Source organism: Oncorhynchus gorbuscha, linkage group LG16 (genome assembly GCF_021184085.1).
Source record: "Oncorhynchus gorbuscha isolate QuinsamMale2020 ecotype Even-year linkage group LG16, OgorEven_v1.0, whole genome shotgun sequence".
Taxonomy (NCBI): Eukaryota; Metazoa; Chordata; class Actinopteri; order Salmoniformes; family Salmonidae; genus Oncorhynchus; species Oncorhynchus gorbuscha.
This window is the reverse complement of record NC_060188.1, coordinates 50,058,062-50,072,752: the sequence shown is the minus strand read 5'-3', so window position 1 is coordinate 50,072,752 and position 14,691 is coordinate 50,058,062. Positions and strand designations below refer to the sequence as shown.

General features: G+C 41.0%; 1 protein-coding gene across 1 annotated transcript; it reads left to right on the top strand.

Moving 5' to 3' along the window:
• The first annotated feature begins 250 nt into the window (after positions 1–250).
• LOC123999925 (sodium- and chloride-dependent GABA transporter 2-like) lies at positions 251–14,365 on the top strand. Its single transcript, XM_046305965.1, has 14 exons — positions 251–477; positions 7,464–7,598; positions 7,824–7,964; positions 8,100–8,187; positions 9,398–9,530; positions 9,701–9,835; positions 9,960–10,063; positions 10,213–10,337; positions 10,770–10,882; positions 11,117–11,254; positions 12,560–12,662; positions 13,270–13,370; positions 13,598–13,768; positions 14,162–14,365. Exons 1-14 carry the CDS (start codon positions 342–344, stop codon positions 14,267–14,269), a joined length of 1,731 nt encoding a protein of 576 aa, XP_046161921.1. The 5' UTR covers positions 251–341; the 3' UTR covers positions 14,270–14,365.
• Positions 14,366–14,691: the final 326 nt, after the last annotated feature.

The following is a 14,691-nucleotide window of genomic DNA, read 5'->3' as shown; positions in this document are numbered from 1 at the left end:
GGGTGAAGGAAGGGCAGGGGGGGTGACATGTCCTGTTTATCAAACAAAAAATGTTAACATCAGTGTGTTAAATATACTTTAGGAAATGTCAGGGACATGACACTTAAAGTGGCAAAGATATTACAATTTTAAATTAATATATTCTATCTGCAGTGTTAAAGAAACATCAACTCTCGTGTTAGCCAAACATACCGAATGGGGGGGTTAGACCAAAGGTTGCTGTCTATAACCATGTGTGGTGACGTTAGCTAACTAGGACACTCAACAGTTCAGCTAGCCAACTCTGAAAGGTGGGAACACCAAGTTAGAGATCAGTGGATACTACAGGACAAAAAAAGAGAATGAACGTGGAGACTCGGGAAGGGAAGAGGGAACAGTGGAGCTCTAAAACAGAGTTCCTCCTCACAGTTTGTGGTAACGTGGTCGGCCTGGGAAATGTATGGAGGTTCCCCTATCTCTGCTATAAGAACGGTGGAGGTGAGTTATATTTGGGGAATCCCCCATATGGGTCGTTCTATAAATTAGGGTGGCAGTGAGGATTTATTGTAGTGGACATCTTTTGTTACAAAGTAATTGATAAAAATCTGTAACTTGTTTAATGTTACAACATTAAGATTTAAAGAGGGAACATAGTTGAATCAAAACCTATGTTTACACCCTTTCTTACGGTTGGAGTTTTCACAGATTTGGCAAAAATCATGTGACATAAAACACTCTTTCCTTACATTTTTGACAGTGTTATTTGTCGTTTTATACATTAAGTTGCTCCAGCATCTGTGTTAGAGATGTCGACAATGACTATGGTGTGTCTCCTCTCAGATGGCTAGGAAGCTCAGATTCAAACTCCCATTAGACAGCTCTGCAAGCGTTATAATGTCAAAATACGTTCCTTACTCACTAAATATGGAGCTTCACTGAGCAATAAGGAATATTTTCAGGCTTTTATTAAGACCTTTCTTGGAGGTACATACCGGCCATAACTGGAGTAAATGAAGATAGTGAGTAACAGTAATATTTGGTGAGGAACAAACGTATTTTGACATTATAACGCTTGCAGAGCTGTCTAATGGGAGTTTGAATTGGAGCTTTGTGGGCCTTAGAAAGGAAACACGTCACACTCATCGTCGACAAATCTCTAACACACAGATACTAGGGCAATGTTAGCATTTAACAATTGACTTAGACATTTAACTTCAACCCTGAATGAACCATGGACCTTGCTGTCTGACAGTTTTTAAAATTCAAATTCAAATTTATTTAGAAAGCCCTTCTACAATCAGCTGATGTCACAAGGTGCTGTACAGAAACCCAGCCTAAAACCCCAAACAGCAAGCAATGCAGGTGTAGAAGCACGGTGGCTAGGAAAAACTCCCTAGAAAGGCCAGAACCTAGGAAGAAACCTAGAGAGGAACCAAGCTATGAGGAATGGCCAGTCCTCTTCTGGATGTGCCGGGTGGAGATTATAACAGAACATGGCCAAGATGTTCAAATGTTCATAGATGACCAGCAGGGTCAAATAATAATAATCGCAGTGGTTGTCAAGGGTGCAACAGGTCAGCACCTCAGGAGTAAATGTCAGTGGGCATTTCATAGTCGATCATTCAGAGTATCTCTACCACTCCTGCTGTCTCTAGAGAGTTGAAAACAGCAGGTCTGGGACAGGTAGCACGTCTGGTGAACAGGTCACGGTCCCATAGCCGCAGGCAGAACAGTTGAAACTGGAGCAGCAGCACAGCCAGGTGGACTGGGGACAGCAAGGAGTCATTAGGCCAGGTAGTCCTGAAGCCTAGTCCTAGGGCTCAGGTCCTCCCAGAGAGAGAAAGAGAGAGAGAGAATTAGAGAGAGTATACTTGAATTCACAAAGGACACCAGATAAGACAGGAGAAATACTCCAGATATAACAGACTGATCCTAGCCCCCAGACACATAAACTACTGCAGCATAAATACGGGAGACACTGTGACCCCATCCGACGATACTCCCGGACAGGGCCAAACAGGCAGGATATAACCCCACCCACTTTGCCAAAGCACAGTCCCCCACACCACTAGAGGGATATCTTCAACCACCAACTTACCATCCTGAGACAAGGCCGAGAATAGCCAACAAAGCTCTCCGCCACGGCAATCCCAAGGGGGGGCGCCAACCCGGACAGGAAGATCATGTCGGTGACTCAACCCACTCAAGTGACGCACCCTTCCTATTGGCAGCATGGAAGAGCACCAGTAAGCCAGTGACTCAGCCCCTGTAATAGGGTTAGAGGCAAAGAATCCCAGTGGAGAGTGGGGAACCGACCAAGCAGAGACAGCAAGGGCGGTTCGTTGCTCCAGTGCCTTTCCGTTCACCTTCACACTCTTGGGCCAGACGACACTCAATCATAGGACCTACTGAAGAGATGAGTCTTCAATAAAGACTTAAAGGTTTAGACCGAGTCTGCATCTCTCACATGGATAGGCAGACCATTCCATAAAAATGGAGATATATAGGAGAAAGCCCTGCCTCCAGCTGTTTGCTTAGAAATTCTAGGGACAGTAAGGAGGCCTACGTCTTGTGACCATAGCGTACGTGTAGGTATGTACGGCAGGAGCAAATCGGAAAGATAGGTAGGAGCAAGCCTATGTAATGCTTTGTAGGTTAGCAGTAAAACCTTGAGCATTGCAGTAGTCTAACCTAGAAGTGACAAAAGCATGGATTAATTTTTCTGCATCATTTTTGGACAGAAGGTTTCTGATTTTGTTGGATCAGATCAATGTTGGAAAAAAGCTGTCCTTGAAACAATCTTGATATGTTCGTCAAAAGAGAGATCAGTGTCCAGAGTAACGCCGAGGTCCTTCACAGTTTTATTTAAGACGACTGTACAACCATCAAAATTAATTGTCAGATTCAACAGAAGATCTCTTTGTTTCTTGGGACCTAGAACAAGCATCTCTGTTTTGTCCGAGTTTAAAGGTAGAACATTTTGTCATGTTTTGTCATTTATTATCATGTCTTGTCTCTGTGCTTCCCTTCTATTCGTTTCCCTCTGCTGGTCTTATTAGGTTCTTTCCCTCTTTCTATCCCTCTCTCTTCCCCTCCCTCTCTCCCTCTCTCGCTCTCTCTCTCTATCGTTCCGTTCCTGCTCCCAGCTGTTCCTCATTCTCCTAGCTACCTCATTTACTCTTTTCACACCTGTCCCCTATTTTGCCCTCTGATTAGAGCCCCTATTTCTCCCCTTGTTTTCCGCTTCTGTCCTTGTCGGATCCTTGTATGATGTTCGCTATCCTGTGTCCTGTCTCGCCCTGTCGTGTTTTACCTTCTTCAGATGCTGCGTGTGAGCAGGTGTCAAGGTCTGCTACGGCCGGTGCCTTCCCGAAGCAACCTGCAGTCTGTGGTCGAGTCTCCAGTCAGTCCTCTCTACTGACGAGTGGAATTCTGTTTTCTTGTTTTGTTTTCACCTTGATAATATCCAGGATTATCACTTTTGTCTAGAACTGGAATAAAGACTCTGTTTTCGTTAAGTCGCTTTTGGGTCCTCATTCACCTGCTTAACACATTTGCAGCCATCCACTTCCATATGTCTGAAACACAGACTTCCAGGGAAGGCAATTTGGGGGCTTCACCATGTTTCATCGAAATGTATAGCTGTGTGTCATCCACATAGCAGTGAAAGTTAACATTATGTTTCCGATTGACATCACCAAGACGTAGAATATATAGTGAAAACAATAGTGGTCCTAAAATGGAACCTTGAGGAACACCTGAAATTTACAGTTGATTTGTCAGTTGACAAACCATCCACAGAGAAAAACTGATATCTTTCCAACAGATAAGATCTAAACCAGAACAGAACTTGTCAGTGTAGACCAATTTGGGTTTCCAATCTCCCCAAAAGAATGTGGTGATCGATGGTATCAAAAGCTGCACTAAGATCTAGGAGCACGAGGACAGATGCAGAGCCTCGGTCTGACGCCATTAAAAGGTCATTTACCACCTTCACAAGTGCAGTCTCAGTGATATGATGGGTTCTAAAACCAGACTGAAGCATTTTGTATACATTGTTTGTCTTCAGGAATGCAGTGAGTTGCTGTTCAACAGCTTTTTCAAAGATTTTGGAGAGGAATGGGAGATTCGATATAGGCCGATAGTTTTTTATATTTTCTGGGTTAAGGTTTGGCTTTTTCAAGAGAGGCTTTATTACTGCCACTTTTAGGGAGTTTGGTACACATCCGGTGGATAGAGAGCCGTTTATTATGTTCATCATAGGAGGGCCAAGCACAGGAAGCAACACTTTCAGTAGTTTAGTTGGAATAGGGTCCAGTATGCAGCTTGAAGGTTTAGATGCCATGATTATTTTCATCAATGTGTCAAGAGATATAGTACTAAAAAAATTGTCTCCCTTGATCCTAGGTCCTGGCAGAGTTGTGCATATTATATAGACTTAAATGTAAATGTAAATATAGAGATCTCGGAAATGCACTGTAACTACTTAACATTTAGTGTCTCCTTATATTACACCGTGAAAACAGTTTTCATGGGCACACAAATTCAAATAACCCAGTAAGCTCCGACCATCACAGGACATCCATGGACGTTCGAAAGAGGATTTTTGATTTCAACTTTCACATATGTTGATTTTAGGTCCGGTCCGGCCCAAAAATAAACTTCTATGATTGGTTCAGATTTGGTCCGGTCCGGCCTTGATTTGGCCCAAATGTAGACGTCTGTAATGTACTGTGCTGTACTGTACTGAACTATCCTCTACTTTACTGTACTGTACTGTACTCTACACAAATGTACTCTACTGCTGTACTGTACTGTACTCTACTCAAATGTACTCTACTGCTGTACTGTACTGTGCTGTCCAAACTTGTGAAACATTGGTCCAGTCTACGACATTTTGTCAGGTAATTATTGTCATGCAAAAGACTGCTGGTCTCATGGCATTTGACCATTAATTAACATAAACATGTGTAACATCTCCAGCCCTCAATGCATACAAGCCACTGATGCGCACCTTTGGAACATCTACATTTTAAAAAGTCAAATAAATACATTTAATATATCACCGTCACAATACATCCATCATTTATTTTAATCAGGTCTAAAGAAACATTATGACATGACGAAAAATTTATTTCAGAAGAACAGAATAGGAGTTATGACCTATCTTATCTGGTTATGCTCCATTACATAGGCTAGAGACGCACTTTCACTGGGGATGGGGGGGGCATGTTTTATCATTGGAATGTGATACAAAATGAGGCAACGGTAACAGGTAGTCCACCTGTGGTAAATTCAATAGATTGGACATGATTTGGAAAGACACATACCTGTTTATTTAAGGTCCCACAGTTGACAGTGCATGTCAGAGTAAAAACCAAGTCATGAGGTTGAAGGAATTGTCCGTAAAGATCTGAGACTGGATTGTGTCGAGACACAGATCTGGGGAAGGACACCAAAACATTTTTGCAGCATTGAAGGTCCCCAAGAACACAGTGGCCTCCATCATTCTTATATGGATGAGGTTTGGAACCACCAAGACTCTTCCTAGAGCAGGCAATCCGGCCAAACTCAGCAATCGGGGGAGAAGGGCCTTGCTTGGTCAGGGAGGTGACCATGAACCGGATGGTCACTCTGACAGAGCTTCAAAGTTTCTCTGTGGAGATGGGAGGACCTTCCAGAAGGCCAACCATCTCTGCAGCACTCCACCAATCAGGCCTTCATGGTAGAGTGACCAGACGAAGCCACTCCTCAGTAAAAGGCACATGATGAGAAACGCTAACCTGTGTGCAACATACCCAACGCCTTTTGCTTCCATTATTCAGGATATTTAGAATGACAACCCATGACACAGTAGCTTAGTACGCGTATTCACAAACGTATCTTGTGATCAGGCAATGAAATAACAGGACAAATACATTTGTGTCCATGTTACACCTGGAATGTTAAAGGACACAATGCCTTCAGAAAGTATTCATACAACTTGACTTATTCCATACTTTATTTGGATTGTACAGTCTTTGCACATTATTCTTGAAAAAATGATTCAAGCTCTGTCATGTTGGTTGTTGATGTTTGCTAGACAGCCATGTTTAAGTCTTGCTATAGATTTTCAAGCCGATTTATGTCAAAACTGTAACTAGGCCACTCAGGAACAGTCAATGCTGTCTTGGTAAGAAACTCCAGTATATATTTCACCATATGTTTTAGGTTATTGGCCTGCTGAATGGTGAATTTGTCTGCCAGTGTCTGTTGGAAAGCAGACTGAACCAGGTTTTCCTCTGGGAATTTGCCTGTACTTAGCACAATTCTGTTTCTTTTTATCCCCCAAAAAATCCCTAGTCCTTGCTTATCACAAGCATACCCATTACATGATGCCACTACCACCATGCTTGAAAATATGAATAGTGGTACTCAGTGATGTGTTGTGCTGGATTTGCCCCAAACATAACGCTTCGTATTCTGGACATAAAGTTCATTTAAAAAAAATTGTTGCAGTTTTACTTTAGTGCCTTATTGCAAACAGAATGCATGTTTTGGAATATTTTTATTCTGTACATGCTTCCTTCTTTTCACTCTGTCATGTGAATCAATGTTGTTGATTCATCCTCGGTTTTCTCCTGTCACAGCCATTGAACACTGTAACTGTTTTAAAGTCACCATTGGCCTCATGGTGAAATCCCAGATAATTGTTTTACCCAACTACCAATAGGTTTCCTTCTTTGCGAGGCATTGGAAAACCTCCCTGGTCTTTGTGTTTGAAATTCACTACTCGACTAAGGGACCTGACAGATATCTGTATGTGTGGCGCACAGAGATGAGGCAGTCATTCACAAAGCATGTTAAACACTATTATTGCACACAGAGGCCATGCAACTTATGTGACTTGTTAAGCAAATGTCTACTCCTGAACTTATTTAGGCTTGCCATAACAAAGGGGTTGAATACTTATTGACTCTAGACATTTTAGCTTTTCCGTTTGAATTACTTTGTAAAAATGTATAGAAACATGATTCCACTTTGACATTATGACGCATTGTGTGTAGGCCAGTGACACAAAATCTAAATTTAATACATTTCTAATTCAGGCTGTATCACAACAAAATGTGGAAAAGGTCAAGGGGTGTGAATATTTTTTGAAGGCACTGTATAGTTCTAGGCCTTTGTCGTTGTTAGGAGTTATTGACCAATTTGCCATATTTTTCATTTTATTCCTGTAAGCACACACTTGAAACTACATAACATAAGTGTTTTTATTTTTGTTTAAACCATTTTGAAATGTTTATCCCATATCACACATTGGCCCTTTAATTAATAGAAAGATCTATATTGCTTTAAAAAGTGGGTTAAGTAAAGATACCAGTTACCAGTATGAATATAAGTTAAAAAGGGAGCTTGATTAGGGTCTGTAGGGCACAAAATCACTAGTAGCCTGCCTATATTGCGAGTTCACAACATACATATTTATATATGTCTGTTCTTAGGTGCCTTCCTTCTGCCCTACCTGCTGTACGTTGGGCTATGTGGTCTTCCTCTGTTCCTTCTCGAGACATCAATTGGTCAGTACACCCAACAGGGCATTGTCACATGCTGGAGGAGCTTATGTCCGCTTGCTGAAGGTGAGATGTTGCTATACTCCTTCATTCTACTACAGGCAAAAAGGTTAAAGGGATAATTCACCCAAATTACCAAATTACACATTGTTATCAATACCCTGTAAGCAATCCATACTTTTTCCTGGTCCAAAGACTTATGCAGAGAAAATAAACCAATATTTCATTTTGTAATTTGAGTGAACAATCCCTTTAATGTCCCACCTCATATTACCTGTTAATTCCCCACAGGTGTTGGCAGGGCAGAGCTTCTCATCCTGATCTATGATTCTATCATTTACCTCGTGATCCTGGCCTGGACTCTCTTCTACCTGGTGTTCTCTTTCAGTTCTCAGCTACCCTGGGCCAGCTGTGGTAACACCTGGAACACAGGTTGGTAGGCCTACATTCTCTGCATGGGTGTAAAACAGGTTATATTTTACCAGAAAACAATGATACATACACAAAGTTACTGTATATATGTTTTTGGGAGAGAATTCCATTTTACTTTAATTACTTTTTGATTAGATCAATGTGTGGATTTCACTTCACTAAACCATACTGCCAACTGTACCTCCAACATCACCACTACTTCTGCTTCCACTGAGTTCTGGGAGTAAGTAGCCTGCCCCACACAACACAAAGCAGCATAAGATAAATACTGTATATGAAAACTCTGCAAGACCTCCCTTTAATAATTATCTTACACTAAAATGATGTACAGTATCTGAAATGGCACCTATTCCCTAGAATAAAAAATAGTGCACAACTTTTGTCCAGTGCCCGTATGTCAAATGTATTGCATGATATAGAGAATAGGGTAACATTTCACATGCAACTTAAATGTAGCTTGAACTGAAAGTCTCCCTCTATCCCTGTTTATACCTGGTGCTAACATGTGTCCTTTGTGCTCATCTTGTCCATAGGCTGATTGTGCCCACATTTTTAGACAGATTAAGATGATTAAAAGACGCATTGATCTTTCTGACCACCTCCGGAGGAAGTCAGGCATTGTGTCTGGATTTCTTACAAGATGGATATGGACAGTGAAACCATTTAAATCATCATTATCCCAACCTCTAAAATCATTGTCAGGTGACAACATTTATGAAATCAATATAGGCCTATGTCCTAAAATAAAATAAACAATTTCAAGTAATATCTGGCAAATAATTTGCATACAGGGAGGGACCTGGAAATCTGTTCACAATTTGGACACAGTGGACAGCATACCATATGTAGACGCATGTCTAAAAATGTGGGCACAATCAGAATGTGGATAAGATCAGAACAAAGGACGCATGTTCGCCGGTAACCAGAATCCCGATATTTCCCAATTCCCAAGAAAAAATAATAATATGAGAACTCGGACAAGTAATAACAATTTATATGCTGCAGTGATGCAAAAACACAAAATAAGCAGTTGAAAATAGCTGTATAAAACAAACACTCTCTGGCTTCATTCATACATTAGACCAGGCATCACAATGCTAGCAGTCTACCATATTGACTCAACATAAAGTCCCCAATAGAAAACATCTCTTACTTGCATGGCTTCTATGAATTGCATTGCTGACTATCATGTGTAGGCAACCTCTCGACGCAGTTATGAATCTCCAACCTAACTGTGTGGCACTGGTAAAGGCTTCAAAATATAAACTGTGGCTAGGCTACTCACTGTTTCCAAAATGGCTGATAGATTGTGTCCACAAAAGTATCTAGGAAACAAACATTTGCAACATTGTTCCATGTAACACTAACAAAAGTGAGAGCACGGACTTGACTAGTCACCAGGTATAAACGGGGCTTCTGTTGCCCTCCCCCAGGCGTCGTGTGTTGGCTATCTCTGGAGGCATTGAAGAGGTAGGCAGTGTAAGATGGGAGCTGATGCTCTGTCTCCTCGCCTGTTGGGCTGTCTGCTACTTCTGTATCTGGAAAGGAATCAGGTACTCAGGAAAGGTCTGTATAAGAGTTTATGTATATCTTACTACTACACATGATTACACCAGTAAATGTTAAATTACTTCACACATCCATGGAACTACCATAAATCTGATTGTTTGGGTACAGGTGGTAATTGTGCTATGGTGGTAAGTTTTGTTTTTGTCCATACTGGTCCATTTCATTAGGTGGTGTATTTCACTGCCACATTTCCCTATCTGATGCTCTTGGTGTTGCTGGTGAGAGGGTTGACTTTACCTGGAGCTTGGGAGGGGATTCAGTTTTACCTGTATCCAGACCCAGTCCGCCTTGCAGACCCCCAAGTAAACATTTGCACCTTTTCATTTGCACATTCATTGAAGGACAAGTTCCAAGCTAAATATGATCAAGTCTTTGCATTCCACTTCTACATTTTCTACATGCACTAGTGAATCTCTCGCCAACCAGGTCTGGATGGAAGCAGGAACGCAGGTGTTCTTCTCCTACTGTATTGGACGGGGAAGTCAAACTGTTTTGGGAAGCTTCAACAAATACAACAATAACTGTTACATGTAAGACTGTTCAGTTTTAACAATACATTTTGTTTCTTAAAACATCTATACTTCAATGGATATGTAGAATTTAATAAAGAACAACGTATTCCAATTTTATTAGTTTGAGCACAGTTATAATTAGCATATTTTATTTTATGTCCATTCAGGGACAGCTTTTGGCTGTGTCTGCTGAATGGTTGTACCAGTTTTGTGGCTGGATTTGCAGTCTTCTCGGTGCTGGGATTCATGGCACAGAAACAGGGTGTTTCTGTTGCGATGGTGGCAGAGTCAGGTATGGTGTGGCCGTCACAATGGCCTTCTATTACAGCTTTGTGCTTGTTAAAAACGTGTCAATTTATTTTACGGATGCAGTCAGTTCAGCATGTCACAGCATTATTTAGGGTTATAATTAGTGTCTTAAATGCAATGCTTAAATGCTCAATATGAATGTGAAAATGATAAATGCATTTACCATTTTCACATTCCAATTGAGCATTTAAAACATGTACATTTATAATTTTCACATTCCAATTGAGGATACATGCACTGCATTTCTACTTTTCACATTCCAATTCATCATTGCATTTTAGAATTGGCACTGATAACGATCCATAATGTTGTAGCATACTGTGCCATGACATGCACACACAAAACTGCATCTGTATCATATGCTAAGTAGTTATTAAGTTATTTTCCTCCAATTCTTGTTTACTGTTGCTCCTAGGTCCTGGTTTGGCATTCATCGCCTTCCCCCAGGCAGCAGCCATGATGCCCTTGCCACAGCTCTGGACGGTCTGCTTCTTCATTATGCTTCTTCTGCTGGGAATTGACACACAGGTTATTTACCATACCTAAAGACCATGCCCAGCCAACACAGAATGTTCTTGTAACATTCCCTTAAGGTTCTCTTTTAGTTATTTGACAAATAACTTTCCCACAACGTCCTGGGAACGAAACTTTGTTTGCTGGATGTGGTCTACATGCAAGGGTTGATTTAAAAAAAAATGGGTTGTGTTGATCCCACAATGTATTGTATCTTGATGTCACTTTTATCTTCCTTTTCTATTTTAGTTTGTCATAATGGAGGGAGTGATAACATCTTTCACAGACTTATTTCCTGTTACACTGCGAAGGCCCCGATATCGAGAGGGCTTTGTGCTCCTCTTCTGTCTCTCCTGCTTCCTTATACAGCTGACTCTGATCACAGAGGTGAGACATTGAATTAGCTCCTAATCAACTGTTTTAGACAATGTCCAGAATGATAATGAGTTTAGTTTAACTGTACATAATAGAGTGTAAGGAAAAGGTCAAAGAAAAAATAGAACTGCAGGTGAGGTAAATTATAAAGTCCTGCCCTCCGCACACAGGCGTGCACACTAGGCCCAGACCAAGGTAAAGAATGTTTCATAACAGCAGGTCGTCATTGTAGTTAAATAAGTTAAATAAAGGTTAAATAAAAAAATAACAAATCTGGAAGTGTTGCAATGACCACAGTGTTGATTTACTGACTTCATAGCTATCTTCAGTGAAATTGTGTATGATTGCTTCCATGTGCTCGATCTCTGATTCTACACTTCATATATGAATATCAATAGGATCAGCTTTAATATTGCAGACAGATTGTGGCTTCCATAAATGTAATTGTCTGCAACATTTCCAATCCCTCATATATTTTTGGGGTATATATACACTTCCGTTCAAAAGTTTGGGGTCACTGAGAAATGTCCTTGTTTTTGAAAGAAAAGCAATTTTTTTGTCCATTAAAATAACATCAAATTGATCAGAAATACAGTGTAGACATTGTTAATGTTGTAAATGACTATTGTAGCTGGAAACGGCAGATGTTTTATGGAATATCTACATAGGTGTACAAAGGCCCATTATCAGCAACCATCACTCATGTGTTCCAATAGCATGTTGTGTTAGCTAATCCAAGTTTATCATTTTAAAAGGCTAATTGATCATTGGAAACCCCTTTTGAAATTATGTTAGCACAGCTGAAAACTGTTGTTCTTATTAAAGAAGCAATAAAACTGGCCTTTTTTAGACTAGTTGAGTATCTGGAGCGTTAGCATTTGTGGGTTCGATTACAAGCTCAAAATGGCCAGAAACAAAGTACTTTCTTTTATAACTCGTCTATTCTTGGTCTGAGAAATGAAGGCTATTCCATGCAAGAACTTTCCAAGACACTTAGGACACTAAAGTGTGGGGCAAAAAAGTATTTAGTCAGCCACCAATTGTGCAAGTTCTCCCACTTAAAAATATGAGAGAGGCCTGTAATTGTCATCATAGGTACACTTAAACTATGACAGACAAAATGAGAAAAAAAATCCAGAAAATCACATTGTAGGATTTTTAATGAATTTATTTGCAAATTATGGTGGAAAATAAGTATTCGGTCTTTTGTTTGTTTTTAGTCCCATCCTTCAGCTTCCCTCAACCTCTCCCATCTATCTCTGAACACCATCCAGTCTTGATTTCTGAAGGATATTTTTTTGTTCTTCTAATCTACAGGGTGGGATCTTTGTGTTCCAGCTCATTGATTACTACGGCTGCAGCGGAGCGTGTGTTCTCTTTGTGGCTGTGTTTGAGTCACTGGCAGTGGGATGGATCTTTGGTAAGTGTAAATCCACTGTGACTGCAACCTTTTTTTCACCCCGGCCACGATGGTGGAAAAACATGAGTCTTAGCCTTCATCTCAAGCACTAGAGTTGTAGTGGTGAAAAAGCCCCATTATACTATACACAACCACTCAGTTTTTGTAATCATTTGGTTTGTAAACTGCCTTTCTCTCATTGTCTCCTGGACTTGCGTTTATAGCCGTGGGGAAGAAAATCTGAATAAAAAATGTCTCTAGCACTGGGCCTTTACTAGTATTAGTGGTCCGATATAGATGTCTGTACATAGGCTGGTCATCCAGGTTTGTACCTGTAGTAGATGGTCCATCACCATGAAGAACAGCAATGCACAATACAGCAATTGAGCACATTGAAACATCAAGTGGTTTATGATGTGATGTGGCTCGGTTGGACGAGCATGGTACTTGCTTTGCTGGGGTTGCGTGTTCGATTCCCACAGGGGACCAGAATGAAAATGTATGCACTCACTACTGTAAGTTGCTCTCGATATGAGCGGCTACTAAAAAGGACTGCAGCACCCCCACCCCTAAACTACTTCCCGTGGCTATGCGTGAGATGTCAGTAAATCTGTTTTAAAATCCTCAGGGGCAGATCACATGGAGGATGCCATTAAGGACATGACTGCACAGAAACCGTGTGTCCTCTTCAGACTGTGCTGGCGTTACTTCACCCCACTTGTGTCTCTGGTGAGTTAGATTGGTGCTTGTGGTAAATATTTAAAGCTGTACATCTTATAAAAGTAGACATGGCTAGACATTTAAGGTAATTTCTGATTGAACCAACATTACTGTATACAGCCTCCACCCACGCTGGAACGTTGCCTTTACATGTAAATTGCGTGGATCGTCTGTGCTATGGCTTGAGTCTAGGTCTTACTCATTGGGTGCCTTGCTTTTCCTCCATATCATCCCAGAGTTCCTTTATTTTACACATGGTGGACTATAAACCTCTCAAGTTTAACCGCTGGTACATGTACCCAGACTGGGCCTATGCACTGGGCTGGGCCATGGCCCTCTCCTCCATCCTCCTGGTGCCACTGTGGGGGATTGGCAAGATCTGCATTGGCACAGGCAGCCTCAGACAGGTTTGTACTTAGTCAAATACACTCTTATCCAGAGTGATTTACAGTAGCAATTAGGGCTAAGTGCCTTGTCCAATGGCACAGATTTACTAAGTCAGCTCTGGGATTCAAACCAGCAACTTCTCTGGTTACCTGCCACTTGTAAAATACTATATATGGAGAATGGGATGCTGAGCATTACTCTTAAAGGGACACCAATTATGGCATTTAAGCCCTTGTTCTACTTCCCTAGTCAGGTGCTTTTGGGAACATTGCCCTAATTGGCATTGGCATGTGAAAATCTCAGGTGTGAATGCAACTACACATTCACTAAATGGTATGATGCAAGTGTGAAACAAGGCTGCATTTCTGAAAGTATAGTTGTGAACATGTTTGATCTATTCAATCCTTTACTAGCGCTTGGCTGTCCTTTGTCACCCCGATGACGACCTCCCTCTAAACCGGCAGGGGAAATGCCAAAACTCAGAAATGGAGACATTGCAAGATATTAACAAGCACATTTGAGCTTCATTTTGCTTACCAAGGTGACTGCTAATGCCCAGCGCTTAGCGGTGATATTGATTGTTTGACATCTTGTTTATTAAAACTATATCCCACGCAGTGGCAGTCCTTGTATTTATCAACTAAACAATTTAATGTTTCCATAGGCCAGGTGACAGATGGCCTTTTTGGCTTTGGTTAGGCACACGAGGATAATTTACCAACATGACTCGTTAGTCACTTAATACAAAGCAATTGATGTGTTTCCAATGGTATAGATATGAAGCACTACCACATTAATAAAAAAAATTGGTCAGGTATGAATGGGCGCAGGACCTCAAGACATCTTTACACTGGTCTAGCAGCTGGAAGTTTGTGGGAAGCTACAAGCAAGATTGAACTTTGTCACGACAATATTCACCAAAATATGGCCCTTCCTAAAGTCT

Bases quoted from the DNA above. Each gene is read 5' to 3' on its own strand.
- LOC123999925 (XM_046305965.1), top strand. From the start codon at position 342: ATGAACGTGGAGACTCGGGAAGGGAAGAGGGAACAGTGGAGCTCTAAA. The intron at 7,599-7,823 runs GTGAGATGTTGC...AATTCCCCACAG, and splicing joins CTTATGTCCGCTTGCTGAAG to GTGTTGGCAGGGCAGAGCTT. The intron at 11,255-12,559 runs GTGAGACATTGA...TCTAATCTACAG, and splicing joins AGCTGACTCTGATCACAGAG to GGTGGGATCTTTGTGTTCCA.